At 48.3% G+C, this 24,214-nt stretch overlaps 1 protein-coding gene and 1 pseudogene across 9 annotated transcripts in view; one reads left to right on the forward strand and one right to left on the reverse strand.

Moving 5' to 3' along the window:
• The first annotated feature begins 4,138 nt into the window (after positions 1-4,138).
• Positions 4,139-24,214, forward strand: part of L3MBTL1 (L3MBTL histone methyl-lysine binding protein 1) — a 39,772-nt gene continuing 19,696 nt past the window's right edge. For 8 of the 9 annotated variants that reach the window (XM_030914737.1, XM_030914739.1, XM_030914736.1 and 5 more), the window contains exons 1-8: positions 4,858-5,357; positions 5,590-5,740; positions 5,873-5,996; positions 6,659-6,743; positions 20,397-20,485; positions 21,003-21,107; positions 22,023-22,158; positions 22,534-22,625. In XM_030914737.1, the coding sequence (XP_030770597.1) occupies positions 5,126-5,357; positions 5,590-5,740; positions 5,873-5,996; positions 6,659-6,743; positions 20,397-20,485; positions 21,003-21,107; positions 22,023-22,158; positions 22,534-22,625 (1,014 nt within the window). In that variant the 5' untranslated portion in view covers positions 4,858-5,125. Of the gene's footprint in view, positions 4,275-4,472; positions 4,697-4,857; positions 5,358-5,589; positions 5,741-5,872; positions 5,997-6,658; positions 6,744-20,396; positions 20,486-21,002; positions 21,108-22,022; positions 22,159-22,533; positions 22,626-24,214 lie in introns of those variants that run through there. The other variant, XM_030914740.1, reaches the window with a different exon arrangement.
• On the reverse strand, positions 14,246-14,574 carry LOC104678888 (annotated as a pseudogene).

Raw genomic sequence — 24,214 nt, forward strand, 5'->3', positions numbered from 1 at the left:
CCTGCCTCAGCCTCCCAAGTAGCTGGGACTACAGGCGCCCGCCACCTCCCCCGGCTAGTTTTTTGTATTTTTTTTAGTAGAGACGGGGTTTCACTGTGTTAGCCAGGATGGTCTCAATCTCCTGACCTCGTGATCCGCCCGCCTCGGCCTCCCAAAGTGCTGGGATTACAGGCTTGAGCCACCGCGCCCCGCCTACTTTTGTACTTTTGTAGAGATAGGGTTTCACCATGTTGCCCAGGCTGGTCTCCAACTCCTGAGCTCGAAGTGATCCACCTACCTTGGCCTCCCAAAGTGCTGGGATTATAGGCGTGAGCCACCACGTCCGGCCTAACTCTATTTAAAGGTATTTAAAATAGTATAAGTACTTCAGCTGTGCAAAGCAAATTGGAATTGAAATTCAGGGAATTATGTTTTATAACTTTTTTTTCTTTTCTCTTTTTTTTTTTTTTTTTTTTTTTTTTGAGATGGAGTCTTGTTCTGTTGCCCAGGCTGGAGTACAGTAGCATGATCTTAGTTTACCGCAACTTCCACCTCCTGGGTTCAGGCAATTCTCCTGCCTCAGCCTCCCAAGTAGCTGGGATTACAGGCGCCTGCCCCCACGCCCAGCTAATTTTTTTGTATTTTTAGTAGCAATGGGGTTTCACCATGTTGATCCGGCTGGTCTCGAACTCCTGACCTCAGGTAATCTACCTGCCTCGGCTTCCCAAAGTGCTGGGATTACAGGCGTGAGCCCCTGTACCGAGCTAATTTTTTTTTTTTTCTTTAGAGACAGGGTCTTGCTGTGTCACCTAGACGGGAGTACAGTGGTGAGATCATGGCTCACTGCAGCCTTGACCTCCCAGGCTCAAGTAATCCTCCTGCCTCAGCCTCTGGAGTAGATGGGACTACAGGCATATACTGTAACACCTGGCTAATTTTAATTTTTTTAATTTTTTATAGAGACAGGGTCTCCCTGTGTTGCCTAGGCTGGTCTTGAGCTCTTGGGCTCAAGCAGTCCTCCTACCTCAGCCTCCAAAGTGCTGGGATTACAGGTGTGAGCCACTGTATTGGACCCATAGTGGTTTTTTTTTTTTTTTTTTTTTTTTTTTTTCTGAGACGGAGTCTTGCTCTGTCGCCCAGGCTGGAGTGCGGTGGCCGGATCTCAGCTCACGGCAAGCTCTGCCTCCCGGGTTTACGCCATTCTCCTGCCTCAGCCTCCCGAGTAGCTGGGACTACAGGCGCCAGCCACCTCGCCCGGCTAGCTTTTTTTGTATTTTTTAGTAGAGACGGGGTTTCACCGTGTTAGCCAGGATGGTCTCGAACTCCTGACCTGGTGATCCGCCCGTCTCGGCCTCCCAAAGTGCTGGGATTACAGGCTTGAGCCACCGCGCCCGGCCTGTTTTTGTTTTTTGAGATGGAGTCTTGCTCTGTCTCCCAGGCTGGAGTACAGTGGCACGATCTCAGCTCACTGCAACCTCTACCCTCCACCTCCCAGGTTCAAGCGATTCTCCTGCCCCAGCCTCCCCAGTAGCTGGGATTACAGGCACATGCCACCAAGCTGGCCCCATACACTGTTTTTTATTAACAAGTTCAAGTTACTGAAATCCAACACAAGTACTTATTAAGCACCTACTATGTGCCATGTACTAAGTGTTGGGGATATAGCAATGAACAAGACAGACAGCATTTATGTGGAGATGACTGATCAAACACAGAAATAAATGAAGATCACTTTTGATTATAATGAAGGATGAGAAAGAAAGAAATATATAATAGTAATGAGACAGCGAGTGGTGGGAAGGGGTGAGGGGTATGCTGCTGCTTTAAATTCCTTGGTCAGGCCGGGCTCGATGGTGCACGCCTATAAACCCAGCACTTTGGGAGACCGAGGTGGGCGGATCACCTGAGGTCAGGAGTTTCAGACCAACCTGGCCAACATGGTGAAACCCCGTCTCTACTAAAAATACAAAAATTAACCAGGCTATGTGGTGTGTACCTGTAACCCCACCTAGTCAGGAAGCTGAGGTAGGAGAATTGCTTGAACCCTGGAGGCAGAGGTTGCAGTGAGCCGAGATGGTACCACTGCACTCCAGCCTGGGCAACAAAGCGAGACTCCATCTCAAAAAAAAAAATTTGCTTGGTAAGGAAAGACCTCTTCTGAGGAGGTGACTATTGAATTGAGGACTGGAGGACTGGAGGATGGGAAGGAGCCAGTCAAGCAGAGAGCTTGGGAAAGGGCGTTCCAGGGGTAGGGAACAGCAAGGGCAAAGGCTGTGAGTGGGAATGTTGGTCAAGCAATAGAAGGAAACCAGAGTCTGTTGAGTGGAGAGAACAGGGGAACAGTGGCATAGGATGAGGCCAGAGAGAAAAGCAGAAGTCAGATTTTCTTTTTTTCTTTTTTTATTTTTTTCTTTTTTTGAGACGGAGTCTTGCTCTGTCGCCCAGGCTGGAGTGCAGTGGCCGGATCTCAGCTCACTGCAAGCTCCGCCTGCCAGGTTTACGCCATTCTCCTGCCTCAGCCTCCTGAGTAGCTGGGACTACAGGCGCTCGCCACCACGCCCGGCTAGTTTTTTGTATTTTTTAGTAGAGACGGGGTTTCACCGTGTTAGCCAGGATGGTCTCGATCTCCTGACCTCATGATCCGCCCGTCTCGGCCTCCCAAAGTGCTGGGATTACAGGCTTGAGCCACCGCGCCCGGCCAGCAGAGGTCAGATTTTCTAGGGCAAAGCACTTTGATTTTACTCTAAGGGCAATAGAGAGCCATTGAAGAATTTAGATGGGGAAATTATGTGATCTGGTTTATGTTTTTAAAGTTTTTCTTACTGGGGAGTAGACTGTAGGGGTGCAGGAAAGGAAGCAGGGAAATGGGCTAGAAGGCAATTTCAGAAGTCCAAAGAGAGCTGCTATTGGCTGGGACCAGCATGGCAGCAGTTGAGATGTAGAGAAGTGGTTAGACCTTCAGTGTGTTTTGGAGGTAGCACTGACAGGCCAATTTTAATACGTCTAAAGCTGTGCTGTCCAATACAATAGTCATGGCTACTGTCGCTATTTATTTTCTTATTTATTGTCAGAGACAGGGTCTCGCTATGTTGCCCAAGCTAGCCTCAAACTCCTGGGCTTAAGCCATCCTCCCGGGTCAGCCTCCAGAGAACTTGGAACTACAGGCATGCACCACTGTAACTACCTTCTGGTAACTTTTAAATTTAACTAAAATAAAATAAAATAAAAAATTCAGTTCCTCAGTCATAGTAGCCCATTCCAAGTGCTCAGTAGCCACATGTGGCTAGTGGCTACTGTGTTGGACAGTTTAGGTATTGGACATTCTCATTAGCACAGAAAATTCTACTGGACAGTGCTGGTAAGGCAAGTAGGACAGTGGTCAGTACATTTTAGGTGCTGAGTAAATAGATATTAAGTATATTCTTTGTATCTCTAGGTCCTTTTCTTTATGTTTTTACCTGTTGAATGAACTCTATGAAATGCCTCTACTGCCTTTGCGTTATTAAAACAAAATCACGTACTGACTTGACTGCGTTTTCGTACACTACGTCTTTGCTCTTCAGATGCATACATTTGTTCAGCAGATATTTGAGTGCCCACCCTGTGCTTGGGGTTGGAGGGAGTGGTGGACAGGGCCATAAAAGAACATGAGCAGGAAAGATCCCACCTCCCAGGAAGATGAACCCTGTATGGGTGAAGGAATACCTGGTATTTGAGGTCTCTGAATCCCCAGAGGGAGGAGGGAGTGATTCTAGTGGGGATAGAGGTGGGGTCAAGAAAAAGGTGAGTTTGGATGTGGCCTGGGCTGTGTCCTGGAGACAACTGGCCAGACAGAACCTTGACCTGAGTCATGCTCCCCAGAGTCAGTTCTGTACATCACAGTTTACAAAGTACCCTCACACATGCTACCCTACCCATCCTTACCATCCTTACAGAGACTGGGGAGGTGCAGGGCCTGGCCAGAACAGGAGCCAGACCTGATGCTGGTCTTGAAGACACCCTACTCCCTACAGGACTGAGGCCTTTCTCTGCAGGTTACGGGTTTGAAGGTGGCCAGCTTCTCAAAGAAGCCCCATCCCTTCACATCTCCATTGCTTCTGTAACAAAGGTCCCCACCTGATCACCCTGGGGGCTGTGTTTGGCTTGTAGGCCTGCCAGGATGGAGGGGCATGCTGAAATGGAGATGCTGAGGACACTGAAGGGGCCTTCCACAGGGGAGGTCAGCGTGCACTTGGTGGCCAGAGACAGCCCCGGTTCTGGTCCTCACCTGCCCGCAACTGCCTTTATCATTCCAGGTGAGTCAAGCTAGGGTAGGAGTCTGGGGAGGAAGAGCATCTCTGTACTTGCACAAGCAAGTGTGGATCCTGGAGAGGGGATGACTGTTTTCACTCTCCTCCACCTGCCTTCCTTCACATGCCTACACATGCGTGGCAGGATTGAGGCAGGGCCACTAGACTCACCCGTGTCGTGTCTATTTGTATATCTGTTTACAGCCAGCTCGGCCAACCTCGGCCTGCCCAGCAGTGCCCTGGATGTGTCTTGCTTTCCCCGGGAGCCAATCCATGTGGGTACCCCGGAGCAAGTGGCCGGCAGCGAACCAGTTCCTGCCACCGTCCTGCCACAGCTTAGAGCCGGGCCGGCCAGCTCCAGCACCAGCACAGTGCGGCTTCTGGAATGGACAGAGGCCGCGGCCCCGCCCCCTGGGGGCGGCCTGAGGGTCAGTGTCTGTGGGGATTGGCTAAGCCTCGTAAACCACAGCCATGGGGCGGGGCTTGCGGGCCCGGAGGCTGGACCTGAGGCGGAAGCAGGGGAAGCTGGCTAAAATGATGGGCCCTAGGGGTGGGCTTTGAGTGAGGGACTCTAGGGGCGTGGCTTGAGTTGAAGCACTCCGAGGCCCTGGGGACTATGGGGGCGTGGCTTGGAGTGAGGCACTCTGGGACTGGGCCTGTGGGTGTCTGGGGGCGTGGCTTAGAGTGGGGCACTCTGGGCCTGTGGTAGTTTGGGGGCGTGGTTTAGAGTGGGGCACCGTGGGACTGGACCCCGCAGGTGCTTGGGGGTGTAGCCTGGAGTAAGGGTTTGGCTGGTATAGCTTGGAGTGAGGTGCCCTGGCATGGAGTCTTGAGGCCTGCTGAGGGCGTGAGGTGGCATGAGGCGACGAGAGGGCCATGGCCCGGACTCCGAGGTGGGTCAAGGGCCCGTACGGGAGTCGCAATCCTCAGACCCTCCCGCGCTCCAGTTCCGGATAAGCGAGTACAAGCCGCTGAATATGGCGGGAGTGGAGCAGCCCCCGAGCCCCGAGCTGCGGCAGGAAGGCGTGACCGAATACGAAGATGGCGGGGACCCTGCTGGAGATGGCGAGGCGGGCCCCCTACAAGCGGGTAGGAGCCCCGCTTCCCAGGCCCTGAGCTGGGCCCTGTGCGGGTGGGGTGAGGCCTGAGCCCCAGGAGGACCGGGGGCGGGGCCCAGGGTGGTCCTGGGGTAGAGAAGGCTGGAGGAGGCCATCCGATGCGGAGATGGACTGAGGCGGAAGCAGGGTCTGAGGGGGCGTGGGCGGAGCCTGAGTGTGGCTGCAATGGGGAGGGAGGCCTGAGGCCCATTTGGCCCCCGCAGAGGACCACCCCCAGAATCCTCCAGAAGATCCCAATCAGGACCCCCCAGAAGATGATAGCACCTGTCAGTGCCAGGCGTGTGGGCCTCACCAAGCCGCGGGTCCAGATCTTGGTTCCTGTAATGATGGCTGCCCTCAACTGTTCCAGGAGCGGTAAGGGGAGGAGGTCGCAGCCCTACTCGCTCTGCCTTCAGCCCCCAAAGCCTTATTCCTGTTCAGGGGTTAGGAGAGGGGCTGGGTGGTGCAGGGCGGGTGGTTCTTTCTCTAAGGCTGGCCCTTCCTTAGGTCAGTCATAGTGGAGAACTCCTCAGGCTCCACCAGCGCTTCTGAGCTCCTCAAACCCGTGAAGAAGAGGAAGCGCAGGGAATACCAGAGCCCATCAGAGGAGGAATCGGAGCCAGAGGCCATGGTAGGAAGAGCAGTGGGGAAGGGAGGGGGAAGCTATAGCTTGTGCCTCAATTCCCACTGTCCCCTCAATCGATCCAGATTAAGGAGCTGGGTCAGAGAAGACACGCATAATGACTCACTCATCATATTTGGGGGTCCCGCCCTGAGTCAAGTCCTATACCTGGTTGGAGGGAAATGAATTAATCACTCTCCTAATTTTCCAGGGCTCCCATCTCAGTTTAGTGTCAAGGTTAAGACATAGTCATGCGAACTAGTACGCAAAGTACATGTGCAGGCAGCTGGAAAACTCCATCACGGGAGTCCAGTGCCTAGGCCAAAGGCCAAGGAACACCCAGCGCTCTAGCTGCAGAAGCTGGAAGGGACAGAGCATGAATTCTACTGGGCATGTAAGAGCATCGCAAAGGAAGTTTTTGTGTACCAGATAACAAGGAAAGTTGTAGTCAGGCTGTTTAATTAGGATATGCATGCTCACGTAAGTCTGTGCTCAAGTGATAGGGGGATGTCTGCTGGAGCCGCACTCCTGCTGGCAGCCTAGAAGAAATTCTGCCTGTTTGGGGCGGAACACCACATGGCCAGAGAGCCAGGTAGGGGCCAGGATCAGACACTAGTACTTCATCCCAAACCATGAGGAGAAGAAGCTGGGATCAGGCTTGCCTTCTACAGGAGAAGCAAGAAGAAGGAAAGGACCCAGAGGGACAACCCACCGCTAGCACCCCGGAGAGTGAGGAGTGGAGCAGCAGCCAGCCTGGTACGATGGCCTGTGTGTATATATTCGTGGGAGGTGTGTATATGCCTTTGAAGGTGTGAGGCTGGGAATGTGGGTTGTGATTGTGATGGTAGGTTGTACATACATAAATGAGCATGAGTTAGTGTGTGTGAAAGAGAGAGAGAGACAGTGAGAGACTGTTTTGGGTTTGTGTATTAGTGTATGTGTGTTCTTGGGGGTTATATCATGTGTTTGTTTATCCTCTATTACCCAGTCATGACTAGGCCCCAGTGCCAGGGAGATCTTGGCTCAATTTTTGAAGACTTGAGTAGCTTTTACTGGCACCACATGTCGTTGCTTCTCTTTAGTGGTAGGACAAGCCTGCACTGATCGTTGGTCTGACATTCCTGTTTGGAACCGTATTCTCACTCTTTGATTCTAAGAAAAGTGGAACAGAGGTCATTCGTATCTCCAACCTTCAGGCCTTCTCTATTACCATCTCCACATTTCCATATGACAACTGTCGAGTGTAGCTAAGTAGCTTTCTCATACTTGTAATCACGTAGATACTACATAGCAATTTGTTTTGTTTAATGTCTCTCCTCCGCCCTCAAAACCATCAACACAATGATGGTATCTGTTTTTTTTTTCTTTTTTTAAATTTTTTAAATTAAAATTTTCGGAAGGTGACAGGGTCTTGCTCTATTGGCCAGCCTGGAGTACGGTGGTGCAAACACAGCTCACTGAAGCCTTGACCTCCTGGGCTCGAGCAATCTTCCCACTTCAACCTCCTGAGTAGCTGGGACCACAGGTGCATACCGCCATGCATGGCTAATTTTTAAAATTTTTTAATAGAGATGGGGATCTTACTTTGTTGCTCAAGGTGGTCTCGATCTCCTAGGCTCAAGTGACCCTCCTGCCTAGGCTTCCCAAAGTTCTGGGATTACAGGTGTGAGGTACCACACCTGACCCTCTTTTTTTTTTTTTTTTTTTTTGAGACGGAGTTTTGCTCTGTTGCCCAGGCTGGAGTGCAGTTGCACAATCTCAGCTCACTCCAACCTCCGCCTCCCAGGTTCATGCCATTCTCCTGCCTCAGCCTCCCAAGTAGCTAGAATTACAGGTGCCTGCCACCACGCCCGGCTAATATTTTGTATTTTTAGTAGAGATGGGGTTTCACTGTGTTAGCCAGGAAGGTCTCGATCTCCTGACCTTATGATCTGCCCGCCTCAGCCTCCCAAAGTGCCGGGATTACAGGTGTGAGCCAACGTGCCCAGCCTGGTCTCAAACTCTTGACCTCAGGTTATCTGCCCACCTCAGCCTCCCAAGTGGTGGGATTACAGGCGTGAGCCAAGGCACCCCGCCTTTTTCTTAATTTTTATTTTGGATTTAAGAGATGGAGTTTCACTCTATTGCCCAAGCTGGTGTGTAGGGCTATTCACAGACACACTAGAGCCTTGGACTCCTGGGCTCAAGGGATCCTCCTGCCCCATCCTCCTGAGTAGCAGGGATTATAGGCATGGGCCATTGCACTTGGTTCTTGTATCTGTTTTATTTATCATTGTATCCCTGGTGCTTAGCTAGAGTCTGGTATGGAATAGGTTCTCAATCAGTGTTTGTTCAGTGGAGGAATAGATGATTTGTATGTTGGTGGTTTCTCTTGGACTATGGCTTAGTTGCCTCAGTCACTGTCTTTCCCGTCCTACAGAGAACCAGACAGATGAGGTCATTTCTTAGGACATTATCCTGCCTTGATGGATCCAGTACCAGCTGGAGGAGCCCAATCTGCACCCAGGGCTCTGAACTTTATAGTGCCTCTTCCAACTTCTGCCCATTGTAACCAAACCAGAATTTCACTATTGTGTCTCACCTATGGTATTCATATCAGAAGGCAAAGGTTTAGCTCTCTTTGGTTTATGGCCTCTTAAGACTTATGCAGAGGAAAGAAGCAGTGTGTTAACTACTGTTGGCTCAACTGCTCTATCTTGCTTAGATAAATAGATTCGTAAATCAGCATTCTTTCAGCTGGGTCCTGTTGACCAGTGCGAAGTTATCTTTGGATGTGCACTACTCACTGCCTCAACTGTCAATAGTAGTGTGACATTTCCCTCAGTGCCTTTTGTTTTGTTTTGTTTTCCAAGGAAAGAAACTATATCAGTAGACAGAAGTTTGCATCTTTGACTGAAATGTTTTCTACTCATTTTCAGAGTCTTCTGACAAAAGAATCTGGGGGGTAGGAATGGGGGTTGGGATTGCTTGAGTTTCTTGTATCTATGTTGGATCTATACTCTATTTGGCAGTTTGATGGCCAGCTGTTCAATTCATGTGACACAGACCTGACATACCTAGTGCTGACGGAGTGCTCCAATAGTTTAAGAGTTAAAAACGTGTGACTCGTGTGCCCATTCGGGCCTTCTCTCTCATAGGTCTTCTCCTTTTCGATAACCATGTTTTGTAAATGATCATTTTCTAACACACACCATTGCAAGTTTCTACAGCTTACTTAGTTGTTCATAGATATTCTGATTGTGGTAACAGTTACAGTAGTCTCCTTTTATCTGCAGGGAATATATTCCAAGAACCCCAGTGGACGCTTAAAACCATGGATGGTACTGAACCCTGTAGATACTGTGTTTTTTCCTATCCATACCTACAATAAAGGTATGATAAATAATACACTTTAAGGCCAGGCACGGTGGCTCATGCCTGTAATCCCAGCACTTTGAGAGGCCGAGGTGGGCAGATCATGAGGTCAGGAGTTTGAGACCAGCCTGGCCAACATGGTGAAACCCCATCTCTATTAAAAATACAGGGGAAAAAAAAAAAAAAAAAAAGCCAGGTTTGGTGGCTCACTCCTGTAATGTCAGCTACTCGGGAGGCTGAGGCAGGAGAATTGCTTGAACCCAGGAGGAGGAGGTTGCAGTGAGCTGAGATCGCGCCACTGCACTCCAGCCTAGGCAACAGAGCAAGACTCTGTCTTGGGGGAATAAAAGAAAAAAAAAATACGCTTTAAGGCTAGGCATGGTGCCTGTAATCCCAGCACTTTGGGAGGCTGAGGTGGATGGATCACTTGAGCTCAGGAATTCGAGACCAGCCTGGGCAACATGGTAAAACCCTATCTCTGCAAAAAATACAAATATTAGCTGGGCATGGTGGTGAGCATCTGTGGTCCCAGCTACTCAGGAGGCTGGGGCTGGAAAATCACTTGAACCCAGGAGGCAGAGGTTGCAGTGAGCCGAGAGTGCACCACTGCACTCTACCCTATGTGACAGAATGAAACCCTGACTCAAAACAAAAAAAGCTGGGCTCGGTGGCTCACTCCTCTAACCCCAGCACTTTGGGAGGCCGAGGCGGGCGGATCACCTGAGGTCGGGAGTTCAAGACCAGCCTGACCAACATGGAGAAACCCCATCTCTACTAAAAATACAAAATTAGCCGGGCATGGTGGCACATGCCTGTAATCTCAGCTACTTGGGAGTCTGAGGCAGGAGAATCGCTTGAACCCGGGAGGCAGAGGTTGCGGTGAGTCGAGATCATGCTATTGATCTCCAGCCTAGGCAACAAGAGTGAAACTCCGTCTCAAAAAAAAAAAGAAAAGAAAAAGAGATGAGGTCTTGCTGTATTGCCAAGGCTGAAGTACAGTGGCGATTCACAATACAATCATAGCACATTGTAGCCTCAAACTCCCGGGCTCAAAGGATCCTTCTACCTGAGCCTTCTGAGTAACTGGGACTACAGGCAACCTGCTCTTGCTTTTTTTTTTTTTTTTAAATGGTGTCTTTTAAGGAGCAGAAAATTCATTTTGGTGATGCCCAATTTGTCAATTTTTTAATGATTAGTGCTTTTTCCATACATTTTTATAAGGTACCGGTTCTTTTTTTTTTTTGAGACGGAGTTTTGCTCTGTCGCCCAGGCTGGAGTGCAGTGGCCGGATCTCAGCTCACTGCAAGCTCCGCCTGCCAGGTTTACTCCATTCTCCTGCCTCAGCCTCCCAAGTAGCTGGGACTACAGGCGCCCGCCACCTCGCCTGGCTAGTTTTTTTTTTTTTTTTTTTTTGTATTTTTTAGTAGAGACGGGGGTTTCACCATGTTAGCCAGGATGGTCTCGATCTCCTGACCTCGTGATCCGCCCGTCTCGGCCTCCCAAAGTGCTGGGATTACAGGCTTGAGCCACTGTGCCCAGCCAAGGTACCGGTTCTTAATAGCTTTATTGAGATATAATTCACACACCATACAATTCATCCATTTGAAGTATACAATTCAGTGGGTTTTTCTGTTTGTTTGTTCACTCACAGAGTTCTGTAACCACCACCACCACAATAAATTTTAAAACATTTCCATCACTCCCAAAAGAAGTCCCATATCTATTAGCCATCGTTCCCCCTAAACTCCCTCCAGGCCTAGGCCACCAGCAGTCTGCTTTCTGTATACCAGATTTGCCTATTTTGGACATTTCATGTAAATGGAATTACGTATTGTAGTTTTTTATGCCTGGCTCTTCACTTAGCACAATGTTTTCAAGGTTTACATGTTTTAGGCTGTATGTGCTTCTTTTATTGCTGAATAATATTCCATTGTATGGGCATACCACACTTTGTTTATTTGATGGACATATGGGTTGCTTCTACTTTTGCGCTATTATGAATAATGCCAGTATGAACATTTGTATACATGTTTTTGTGTGGACATATGGACTTATTTTTCTTGGGTGTATACTTAGGGGCGGAATTGTTCAGCCATATGGTAACTCCATGTTTAGCCTTTTGAGGAACTGTCACACTGTTTTTCAAAGTGTCTGCACCATTATACATTCCCACCAGCAGTATATGAGGATTCCAGTTTATCCCCATCTTTACCAATGCTTGTTATTATCTTTTTTATTATGGTCATTCTAGAGGTTATCAAGCGGTATCTCATAGTGGTTTTGATTTGCATTTCCCTGATGGCTAATGATGTTAGCATGTTTATATGTGCTTATTTGCCATTTATATATTTTCTTTGGAGAAATGTCTATTCAGATCCTTGCCCATTTTTAAATTGGATGTGAAAAACAGATTTTATATTGAAATACAAGGACTGCCATATGGAGTTGGTGATCAAGTTGAGAATATGAGTGTGTAATTCAGTACCAGACATGGATCAGTATGCCACTTAAAGCAACACTGACTTAACTGTGGTCCTTAATCTAAGTTTATATGCAAAATTCTGTGACTTGTTTATGTGAGTTGTCCATGACTTTCATTACATTTTCAAAAAAGGTCCATTTATACTTCCTAGAAACCAAAGGTAATTTTAATGGCTGACACCAGGTAAACAATAGACTATAACATTTTGGAGTCCAGCCTCTTCAGTTTGGTTTTCCGAGGCGCAGATCCCTATAAGGCACATGTTAAACATAAATATCAGGCTCTTGGTTAAACCTTCAGTGTCTTAAAATGAACTGATTATGAATTGGCTAACCATGCTCTATAGGAGAGAGGTAAACACACAAATATCTCTAGCAAATTGAGAGCAAAAAGACCCAGCACATAGTAGTACCCTGATGACTGCTTGTAATTAATTGGTTCTTCTTGAATCTTGGCATTCTGTTCTTCCCTTTACATTTTCTGTCTTTTCTGTAGACATTGTAGTGAAAGGTCTGACTAGAACCATTAATTTTTGAATTATCTGTACTGAAGTAACTGATAGTATGCTGAAGAAGCTTTCCGAGGGAATGAGAAGAAAGGAAAGAAGGTGGGAGGGAAGTACTGTGTTCGTTTCTAGGTTTGCACCATTGAGGAGCAGGGTTGAGGCAGGAGGAGGAAGAAGAATAGAACGAAGAGAGTGGGTAAGAAAGAAATGACAAGATGGAATGGGTGGTGGGCAGCACATGAAGATCAAGGGTTGAAGAATAAGAATAGGTCATTGGATTTTGACCTTAGTAACTGAAGAGAGCAATTTCACTGATGTGTAGAGGTAGGCATGAGACTAGGTGATTAAGTAAAGGAAGTCATCAAAAGGGTGGAAAGTTCATAATACCCCCTTTTAATTATTTTATTTTTTATCATTATTTTTAGAGACGGGGTCTTACTATGTTGCTCAGACTGGCCTTCAACTCCTGAGTACAAGTGATCCTCCTGCCTTAGCCTTCTGAGTTATGGGACTGCAGGCATACCCCACTGCACCTGGCTCCCTTTTTTATTTATAGTAAACTTTATTTTCATTGTTACTCCATTTAACATAATATCAAAGTAGCTCTGTGCCCTAAGATGAGCGAAAGAACAGATATCCTAAATATCATAAGAGATTATTTTCACACTGTTCCTCTGAGCACAGCATGAGGTTTCAGAGCCCCCATTGTTGCCACCTAACATTTTATTCCTTGAGATTTCACCTGTAAGATAGAGAAAGAGGCCAGCTGCAGTGACTCACGCCTATAATCCCAGCACTTTGGGAGGCCGAGGCGGGTGGATCACGAGGTCAGGAGATAGAGACCATCCTGGCCAACATGGTGAAACCCCATCTCTACTAAAAATACAAAAATCAGCCAGGCGTGGTGGTGTGCCCCTGTAGTCCCAGCTACTCAGGAGGCTGAGGCAGGAGAATTGCTTGAACCCGTGAGGCGGAGGTTGCAGTGAACTGAGATTGTGCCACTGCACTCCATTCTGGGTGACAGAACAAGACTCTGTCTCAAAAAAATGATACAGAAAGAAGATATAACATCAATACACAAGAATTAAACTGTATTAGGGTATCTGTGGGGTTGTAATGGTGACTGAGTTTTTCCCAGCTAAGTTTGGTGTCTTTTTTTTTTTTTTTTTTTTTTGAGATAAGATCTGGCTCCATCACTCAGGCTGGAGTGCGGTGGTGCGATGTCCACTCACTGTGACCTCCGCCTGTAAGGCTCAAGCCATCCTCCCTCCTTAGCCTCTGATTAGTTGGGACTATAGGCGCACACCACCATGCCTGGCTCATTTTTGTATTTTTGTAGAGACAGGGTTCTGCCATGTTGTCCAGGCTAGTCCAAACTCGTGATCTCAAGCTATCCGTCCGCCTTGGCCTCCCAAAGTGCTAGGATTACAGGCATGAGCCACTGCGCCCGGCCAATAGTGTCTTTTTTTTCTCTAAAGTAAAATGTCAGATGGCCGGGCCTGGTAGCTCACCTCTGTAATCCCAGCACTTTAGTAGGCCAAGGCAGGTGGATCACTTGAGCTCAGGAGTTTGAGACCAACCCGGTCAACATGGTGAACCCCATCGCTAAAAAGAATACAAAAAAAAAAAAAAATTAGCTGGGCATGGTGGAGCACACCTGTAATCCCAGCTACTCAGGAGATTGAGGCAGGAGAATCACTTGAACCTGGGAAACGGAGGTTGCAGTGAGCCGAGATCTGCCACTGCACTCCATCCTGGGTGACAGAATGAGACCCTGTCTCAAAATAATAATAATAAAATTAATGAAGTAAAATGTCAGAATATGCAAAAATGCTGCACTTATTTCTGTTAATACCTTGAAAATAGTGGAAGTTTAGAGATTTTTAATTCTCAAGAGTCCAAGCTGGGAAATGACTACTACTGATGGGGTTTGTTCAACGTACTGATTCCCAGCTTGGCAACCATCAGCAAACTGGTACCTGCGATTAAACCTGGAGACATAAATTTTCCAGAGTGGTAGAATCTCATTCCCATAATGCCAGCCAAGGTCTCAGATGTAGCTAGGAAAACCCAAGCATCCCTTGGATCCTGACAGCTGATAAGCACCCAGGCCTGTTAAATCCCCAGAGAGGAGTGGCATTCTACCTGCTTTTGCATAGTCAGTGATCCCTCCAGAGGCAACCAGTGCTGCCTAGCCAACAGCCAAACCAGTGCAAAGGCACTTGTGGACCGGTATCCTGCGACATTGTTCTCTTCTCACCTGTGCAGACAGGAGACTATAGCAGGCCTGCACTTGGACTACTCTCCTGAAGGTCTGCACTGGTCAGCAAGATCCCCTTATCCTTTTAGTATCTGTAGGACATTTAAAAATTTCTCTTATTTTCTTTTTATTTTTAACTTTTTTCAAAGATAGAAACAGGGGAGGCCAAAGTGGGCGAATCGCCTGAGGTTAGGAGTTCAAGACCAGCCTGGCCAATATGGTGAAACCCCATCTCTACATTTCTGGAAGTGGAGAGAGGAAAAATACAAAAAATTAGCTGGGCATGGTGGCGCATGCCTGTAATCCCAGCTACTCGGGAGGCTGAGACAGGAGAACCGCTTGAACCCAGGAGGCGGAGGTTGCAGTGAGCTGAGATTGCGCCACCACACTCCAACCTGGGTGACAGAGACTCCGTCTCAAAAAAAAAAAAAAAAGAAGATAGAAACAGGATGTCACTATGTTGCCCCCAGGCTGGTCTGGAACTCCTGGCCTTAAGCAGTCCTCCCACCTCAGCCTCCCAGAGTCTGTCTTTGTTTATTAATCAGTCTTTCCAGAAATGTACTAATTTTATTTGTCTTTAAAAATTTTTATTTCCATTTTCTTTGGGTTAATTTTACTTTGCTAACTTCATGAGACAGATTTATTTTGATTTTTAAATTTCATTAATTTTAGCCATCCTCCTTTTCTAATATGTTTATTTAAGTCTGTCATTTTCCTCTAAATATTGCTTTGGCTGCATCTCAGTTTTTGATATGTAGTTATTTCCATCATTGTTCTCTTATTTAACAAATACTAAGTGCCTCCTATGTACCAGATAGTGGGCTAGATGCTAAGAGTTCAGAGTAAGCAAAACAGTACTAGCACTTAATGAGCTCATAATCTAGTTGCAGAAATAGATATGTCAACAGATTATTATGTAACCATATAATAAGTGTTATGTTTGAGATATGTAAATACAAGGGGCTGTCACAGAATAAACTCTCCCTGCTGGAGTATAGAAAGGCTCCATGGGGTAGATGGGATGATATTTCATCCATCCATCCATTCATCCATCCATCCATTCATCCATCCATCCATCCGTATGGTCATTTAACAAGCATTTGTTGTGCATCTATTTTATGTAAAGTCTTTTTTTTTTTTTTTTTTTTTTTTTTTTTTTGAGATGGAGTCTCGCTCTGTCCACCAGGCTGGAGTGCGGTGGCGCTATCTCGGCTCACTGCAAGCTCCGCCTCCCGGGTTCCCGCCATTCTCCTGACTCAGCCTCCCGAGTAGCTGGGACTACAGGCGCCCGCCACGGCGCCCGGCTAACTTTTTTTTGTATTTTTAGTAGAGACGGGGTTTCACCGTGGTCTCGATGTCCTGACCTTGTGATCCGCCCGCCTCGGCCTCCCAAAGTTCTGGGATTACAGGCGTGAGCCACCGCGCCCGGCCTTATGTAAAGTCTTGTGCTAGGTGCTGGAACTATGGCTACGTCTTGAAGGATGTGAAAAAGATAGGATAATGGAACAAGGTGGGGGTGGGATTTTAAAGCAGAAGTATCAACCTATGCAGAGGCACAGACACACAGGGGCATGGAAATGCATGATGAAGCTGGCCTGATGAGGAGTAGCTAGTTCACTGGCACTGTGTGTGGTGTGGAAAGGTGTTTAGATTTTTGGGTTTTGGGTTGGAAATGAGAAGCCATGGAACTTAAAGCAAAGAAAATAAACAGGTTTTTTATTTGATATGTATTCTGGCAGTAGAATAAGGGTGAGGCAGAGACCAGTTAAGAGGCTTTTGGACTAGGTTCAAAGCAAGGACAGTAAATGTGGAGAGATTGATATAGATCCAAGAGATACCTAGGAGTTGGAATCAGTAGAACGTAAGGATCCTGGGGAGTTAAAAAAAAAAAAAAAAAAGCACAAATGATCACTTCCAAGTTTCTGGCTTGCGTGACTGGATGAATGGACGGTGGTGCCATTGACTAGGGTAACGAATACCGAAAGGGCCACAGGCTTTGGCAGAGAAGTTACAAGTTTCGTTTTAGATCAGGCTGAGCTTGCCAAAGAAAGTGCTATCCAAGAGCATCTGGTCTAAGGAAGCAGGAATAAACAAAGGAGCATTTCTGGAACTGGAGAGAGGATCAGTGCCACCGCTAGCCAATATGGTAGCTTTGTACAAGTTATTAAAAAAAAGTACTTCTCGGCCGGGCGCGATGGCTCACGCCTGTAATCCAAGCACTTTGGGAGGCCGAGGCAGGCGGATCACGAGGTCAGGAGATCGAGACCATCCTGGCTAACATGGTGAAACCCCCGTCTCTACTAAAAATACAAAAAATTACCCGGGCGTGGTGGCGGGCGCCTGTAGTCCCAGCTACACAGGAGGCTGAGGAAGGAGAATGGCGTGAACGTGGGAGGTGGAGCTTGCGGTGAGCTGAGATCGCGCCACTGCACTCCAGCCTAGGCAATAGAGTGAGATTCCATCTCAAAAAAAAAAAAAAGAAAAGAAAAAAGGAAAAAAAAAAAGTACTTCTCCTGGGCAGACCAGTTAGAAAAGGGCAACCTTTCTTCACAATAGACTCAGCCACTTGGCTTGGCAGAAAGTCCCGGCTGGATTTTAGCCCTGTTCACTCCCTTGGCTGGGCACCTATATACAGTACACAGATTGTATAACTATACACAGGAGCCTTGGGACTTACTTGGATTTGGGGATGTGCCTAAGGGCTCAGCCCATTGTTTACCAATAGAGAAAGGAGGCAGGAAACTGAATTTGGCTGGGGGCTTGGTCAGGGAAGGAATCTAGTAATTGCTGAAGGATTTGGTGGTCAGGCCTCTTTCCAGTGGATTACATTGAATCTCTGTCCTCACCTGTGAAAGGGGTTACTATGAGCCCTCTCTATCATCTCAGGGCATTATGGGGACTCAAGGAGACCATGTATATGAAGTGTTTCAGGCATCTCTGTACCCCCAATGTCTAGTACCAGACATGGCACACAGGTTTAACCGCTAAATAGTAAAAGGAATGGCTGAGGTCAAGTAAAGAGGTGCATGATGGTAAACTGAAGAATGTGTGCTTGGTAAGTGTTGTGAGTGAATATGAAGGTAGTACAGACCCAGGGAGGGACATCTTCAGGGGACCAGTGGTAAGAGATAATGGCAGATAGAGGGTGTTGGTCAGAGGTGTCTGCTGTGGCATGGGGGTCTCCGAGCTTGGCCTCTGGAGTATGGGTAAAGGGAAGCAAACTGAGAATTGAAGCACCAAAGAACAGCAGAGGTGCCTGAGACAGGAAATCTGGCAGGTAGTCAACCCCTTAACTGAGGTCACGGTTTGGGAAGAGTGAGGCAAAAAGAAGAAAGTCATCCAGGGAGGAAGAAATGGCTGTTGGGAAGGGTTCTGTCATAGTAGAAGAAATTTGGAAAAAGTGAAGACTTTTGTCTTTTTTTTTTTTTTGTCAAGTGAAGTCTTGTCTTATGCATGGTGATGTGGAATCCCAGTGGCAAGAAACAGCAGGATGATGGCATCCTGAAGTCTACTCTCTCTTCTCTTTTCCCTACTCAGTAAGAATGGATGAAGACTGAGTGGAGAACTGGAGGGATTCTTGAGGGAACATAGTAGGTGATATGTTCTAAGGGACAATCCAGGTTTTACTCAGGACAAAGGATAGCCAGAAGAGATGAGCTGTAGATTGGTGTCCACCTAGGTCCCTGAGAGTTTGATAGCTCACTTGATCCACTGATGAACAAAATATCTGCTGTGGCCCAACTGGATCAGGCAGTTGAGATCTCAAGATTTGGTACAGTGACTGAGGAATTTAGGCAACTGCAAGACAGGTGCTTCTAGGCCAAGTGCGGTGGCTCATGCCTGTAATCCCAGCACTTTGGGAGGCCAAGGCAGGTGGATCACCTGAGGTCAGGAGTTCGAGACCAGCCTGTCCAACATGGTGAAACCCAGTCTCTACTAAAGATTTTAAAAATAGCCACACATAGTGGCGGGCATCTGTAATCCCTACTTGGAGGCTGAGGTAGGAGAATTGCTTGAACCTGGGAGGCAGAAGCTGCAGTGAGCTGAGATTGCACCACTGCACTCCAGCCTGGGCGACAGAGTAAGACTGTGTCTCAAAACAAAACAAACAAACAAAAAGCAAAAACAGGTGCCTCTAGCCACTTAGGTCCCAACTAAAGCAAAAAGGGAAAAAAAAACATCTTCCTGAGAGACAGACCACTCCAAGCCTGAATTATCCAGGGCAGTAGCCAAGAGAAGCAGAGAAAAGCAAAGCTACAATCCAGTCCTACAGACTTAGTGAAGACCCAGGAAGCACTGGTAACAGAAGTACAGCGTTCTGTGTTTCATAAGGATCATATATACATAGATCTGACTTAATCATCATAGTGATCCTGTATGGTGGATATCTGCATTTCACAGATGACAAAATAGAAGTGTAGAAGTTTCTAGAAGAAGCTGGAGCCATTTACCTAAGGGGTATGAGTGGATTCTTGTGAGTTGTTACCTCTTTAGTTGTCTGTAGCCTTCAGCTGGAGACGGTTCATGCTGATCTGGTCAACCTACATGTAACTGGCTATTCTAGCCTTCAAAGGGTGTTTGTCCTCTGTTAGAGGCTAGGACTCCACCTCAGGTTAGATTGAAGGTGCTGCAGGGGAATTCATCTCCCTCCCCAGGACCCTGAGACTTCTCCAAGACCTGGGCGTAGGCCCTGACCATAGTGTATGTGTGTGAGTATATGTGTGTGCACACAGGCTGTGTGTCTGGGAGGGCTGTGAAATTCAGTGTATCCACTCTGGGGGCACCCACCAAGCACACATATGCACATTTGTGTAAGTCTCCGTAAGTGTTCAGGGGAAGAAGAATCAAAAAAGTGGGGTTTTTTTGTTTTGTCTTTTTTTTTTTTTTTGAGACAGGGGCTCCCTCTGTCACCCAGACTGGAGTGCAGCCGCATGTTCTCAGCTCACTGCAGCCTCCACCTCCCGGGTTCAAGCCATTCTGCCTCAAGCCTCCAAAGCAGTTGGGACTACAGGTGTATGCCACCACGCCTGGATAATTTTTGGTTTTTTGTTTGTTTTTTGAGACGGAGTCTCGCCCTATCGCCCAGGCAGGAGTGCAGTGGTGCGATCTCGGCTCACTGAAATTTCTGCCTCCCAGGTTCAAGCAGTTCTCCTGCCTCAGCCTCCCGAGTAGGTGGGATTACAGGCATGTACCACCACGCCCAACTAATTTTTGTATTTTTAGTGGAGACGGGGTTTCACCATGTTGTCCAGGCTGGTCTCAAACTCCTGACCTCAAAGTGATTCACCTGCATCAGCCTCCCAAAGTGCTGGGATTACAGCCATGAACCACCATGCCCAACCATGTTTCTTATTTCTCCCAACTCTTCCACTTCTTCCTATTTTCATGTTTTCCCTCTCATTTCTTTTTTTCCTCTCCTTTCCTTGTGAGTTTAGATGGCATTATGACTAAGTTCTCTGGCACACGACTTGTCACTCAGCTTTGTCATGTCAGAGGACAGGGTCCCTCTGTGGCTGAGACTTTGAAACTTCAGTCAGTTGCTGAATGATCCAGAGTAGTTCTGCTGACAGTGGCCTGAGGGGGTAGGGGGGAAGTGACGGGCAGAATTTGGTGTAGCCTCACTTGAGACCGAGCCTTCCCCCAGCCCCCTGTGTCTGGCACCATCATGGTGGGTTGGACCAGAGGGTACATGTGAATACAGACAAAGGTTTGTTTTGGGGATGAAGGTAGAGCTTGGTCACGGGAAGCTGAAGAAAGTCATACATCAGGAGCAGCCCAGGAGTTAGCCTGTCTGTCCCCTTTCCACAGCAACAGGTGAGAAGAAGGAAGGCTGGTCGTGGGAATCCTACCTAGAGGAGCAGAAGGCCATTACTGCCCCAGTCAGCCTCTTCCAGGACGTGAGTTGGACAATTTCCCCCTAGGAAGAGCTTGTCTTCCCAGTCCAGGGACACACCACCAAACTTAGGCCTTCTGGCGTTTTCTGTGTCAGGCATGCCTCAGTGGACTGACAGAATGGAAAGGGAGAGACTGTTTAGGGGCCCAGAGTGGAAAAGGGCCCGCCATAAGGGGCTGGCAGGGTGGGAAGAAATAGAGAGGTGGAAGCTAGGCTCACCCATCACTGGGCCTGCAGACTTTTGAATTCTGGTGACTTCTACTCAATTCAGCATTGATCTTTCCATGACTTTGGTGAGAGGGAGCCCTTGGTGAGTCCAGCCCTGACTCACCCACATTTTTCAAGGGACCTGGGAGATATTCTCTCTCTCTCTAGATCCCTGAAGTAACGATCCCCAAATAAGTTGCCCCTTTGGAAATACCAGGCGGGTGGGGCCTAAAGGCAGCTCCTTCACCCCAAGCCCACTAGGCAAGGATAAGGCTGGATGGAAGCTGGGTCCTCTCCACTCTGTGCGTTGACAGTCCCAGGCAGTCACTCACAACAAGAATGGCTTCAAACTGGGCATGAAGTTGGAAGGCATTGACCCTCAACACCCGTCCATGTACTTCATCCTCACTGTGGCTGAGGTGAGCTGGGGCTTGGTACCACCTTTCTGATGATGTCTCTCAGTGTAGATTGATGGATCTTGCTGGGGACATAGAAGGAAACACCTCCCTCGCCTCAGAGCACACACAATCTAGTAGGGAATTAAGTTGGAATACATAGAAAGCTTAAAAGAAAAAAAACCACATGGAGTGTCATGGGACAGTCCTATTACTGGATGAATGTATACTGTCCACTCTGGGGGAGCTTGAGGAGATCCTGAGGGCCAGGGATGTTGGCGTGAGTCAAACAAAGTCCTTGTCCTCTAGGAGCTCACAGTTGTCTGGGGAATCAGCCAAATAAACGTGTCAGTGACATGCCATGGGGGTGGCAACAGACTTGAGCTGGGAGGCACAGCTGGGTCAGATCTGTCTGAGGAGCAGGAAAAGCATAGAGGAAGGGCCTCCTTTGCAGAGTCTTGAGAGATAAGTTGTGAATAAGGAGGGAGCTCCAGGCAGAAGGAGCAAAGTGGGCAAAAGCCCTGGAGCGTGGAACAGACTGCTACCTTCAAGGAATTGCTATTAGCTCAGCAAGACTGGAAGCAGAGTGTGAGTGGGGAGCAGTGAGAGAAGGTAACAGAGGGAACAGTCATCAGGAGCCCTCAGCAGTCCTGAGCCTTGGTGGCTGCCCTCAGAATTCTGTCCAGGGCTCAAAAGGGCAGGAGACTCTCATGGGTCCACCTCCCTTGTATCCAGAACTCAGGGCTCGTGAGTACATGAATTGTCCTCACTGCAGAATAGTACAGGATGGGGTACACCTGGGAGGAAAGAAAGGTGGGGTTGGGGAACCTGCTAGCATTAGAGCTTCTGAGACCACCAGACTGGGCCAGGAGAGGTGAGGGAGATGAGGAGTGGGGCATCTCCTGACATTGGAGTCCCTGATTCCCCTCATGGGGCCAGGTATGTGGCTATCGCCTACGCCTGCACTTTGATGGGTATTCTGAGTGCCATGACTTCTGGGTCAATGCCAACTCCCCTGACATTCACCCTGCTGGCTGGTTTGAGAAGACGGGGCACAAGCTGCAGCCTCCCAAAGGTAAGGCCTAGCTGGGTTGGTCACAGTGAGGCAGTGAGTCCTCAGACCTTTTGCTTCTTCCCCTTGGGTCCCCTGGCTTCCAACTCTTTTGTTTCCTGACCCTGTACGCTGTTCCAAAGTCAGCCTCTCTTCATCGCGTCCTGATGACTCTGCCCTGGGGCCAAGTTGACCAGAAGCCCTAGGACTTCCGCTTTGCGCTTGCTGTTTGAGTGTCACTCATGTCCTGCTTCAGTAGTAGGGGATCCCTGGGCAAGTTCTTGAGGGCTGGGGGAGGGTGGTCCTCAGGCATGCCTGATTCTGCTGCTTCACTCTGGGGTGCCCTGCCGTGGCCCAGACTCTGCACGGCGCTCTGTTCATCCCCCTCGAGGGGCCTAGGTTACAAGGAGGAGGAGTTCAGCTGGAGCCAGTACCTGCGCAGCACAAGAGCTCAGGCTGCCCCCAAGCACCTGTTTGTGAGCCAGAGCCACGTGAGTGCCCCTGAGTGAGAGTGGATGTCACCCCGAAGTCCCAGAGTCACTGCAGCTGGCCCAGGGTATCTGACTCATCAGAAGGAAGTTAATCTACTGGTTCTCTCAGCTTTGTTATGATCTCTCATATCAGATGGGGAGGGGCACAGCTGGGCAGGGTCCAGGGCCAGAGATGGGAAGCTGGTTACAGGTTTTTCCCGACTTCCCTCCCTCCTTCGCTACTGCAGATATCCTGTCCTCACATCCCCTTGGAGCCCCTGACCCACTACCCTAGTCTGAGCACTGAGATATCATTGCTCATGTATTCTTGCTTTGGTTTGCTCTGCAGTTCTTTGGTGTAAGGTCAATGCCTCTATTCTGGGAGCTTCTTTTTTCTTCCTTTTGCCCAACATTGAGATTCCTCCATTTATTTCTAACAATTCATCCCTTGTCCTTTCCTCTGTTCAAGGCAGCTGGCAGCTTATCCAGCAGTTAAAGTATCTCACATAATCCCAACCAAAAGGCCTAGGATAGATAGGGAGCCCCCATTAAAAATATTATACTGGGTTGGGCGCGGTGGCTCATGCCCGTAATCCCAGCACTTTGGGAGACCGAGGCGGGTGGATCACCTGAGGTCAGGAGTTCAACACCAGCCTGGCCAACATGGTGAAACCCCGTCTCTACTAAAAATAGAAAAAATGAGCTGGGCGTGGTGTTGGGCATCTGTAATCCCAGCTACTCAGGAGACTGAGGCAGGAGAATCGCTTGAACCTGGGAGGTGGAAGTTGCAGTGAGCCAAGATCGCGCCATTGCTCTCTGGTCTCAGCAACAAGTACGAAACTCCATCTCAAAAAAGAAAAGTGTGTGTGTGTATATATATATATATATAAATCATATTGGCTGGGTGCGGTGGCTCACACCTGTAATTCCAGTACTTTGGGAGGCTGAGGCGGGAGGATCACTTGAGCCCAGGAGTTTGAGACCAGCGCAGGCAACATGGTGAGACCCTATCTATATAAAAAATGTCATTAAATTAGCTGGGCATGGTGGCATGTGCCTGTAGTCCTAGCTACTACAGTAGCTAGCTGAGGTGGGAGGATTGTTTGAGCCCAGGAATTCGAGGCTACAGCAAGCTGTGATTGTACCACTGCACCCCAGCCTGGGCGACAGAGTGAGACCCTGTGTCTAAAAAAAAAACAACCATATTGAATGTCTAGAGTCCCCATGGGCCCGGGACTCCACCATGCTCTTCGGGCAGAGACAGTTACTCCCCCACCCCAGTGCAGCCCCAGAGTTCATACTTGCAAGTTCCCAGGTGACAGGTGGGGTCCCATCTGCTGTTGTGACAACAAATGCCGACTTCTAATCCAAACTGTTTAAATAGTGGCCCCACTATTGACTAGCATTGTGTTCTGGGCCAAGTGATTTAACTTCTTAAATGGGAATAGGGTTGTTGTAAAGGTCCAGGGAGGTGATGTCTTTTGAAGCTTACATGGCAGGTACTCAGTTTGTACTGGTTCCCCGCCTGCTTCTGTGCCATAGATGTCCACTGTTTCTTCCCAGTCACCCCACTATTGCCACAACTGCCTCAGGACAAGCTGGGAGGGATT

This window comes from Rhinopithecus roxellana, chromosome 13, assembly GCF_007565055.1.
Source record: "Rhinopithecus roxellana isolate Shanxi Qingling chromosome 13, ASM756505v1, whole genome shotgun sequence".
Classification (NCBI taxonomy): domain Eukaryota; kingdom Metazoa; phylum Chordata; class Mammalia; order Primates; family Cercopithecidae; genus Rhinopithecus; species Rhinopithecus roxellana.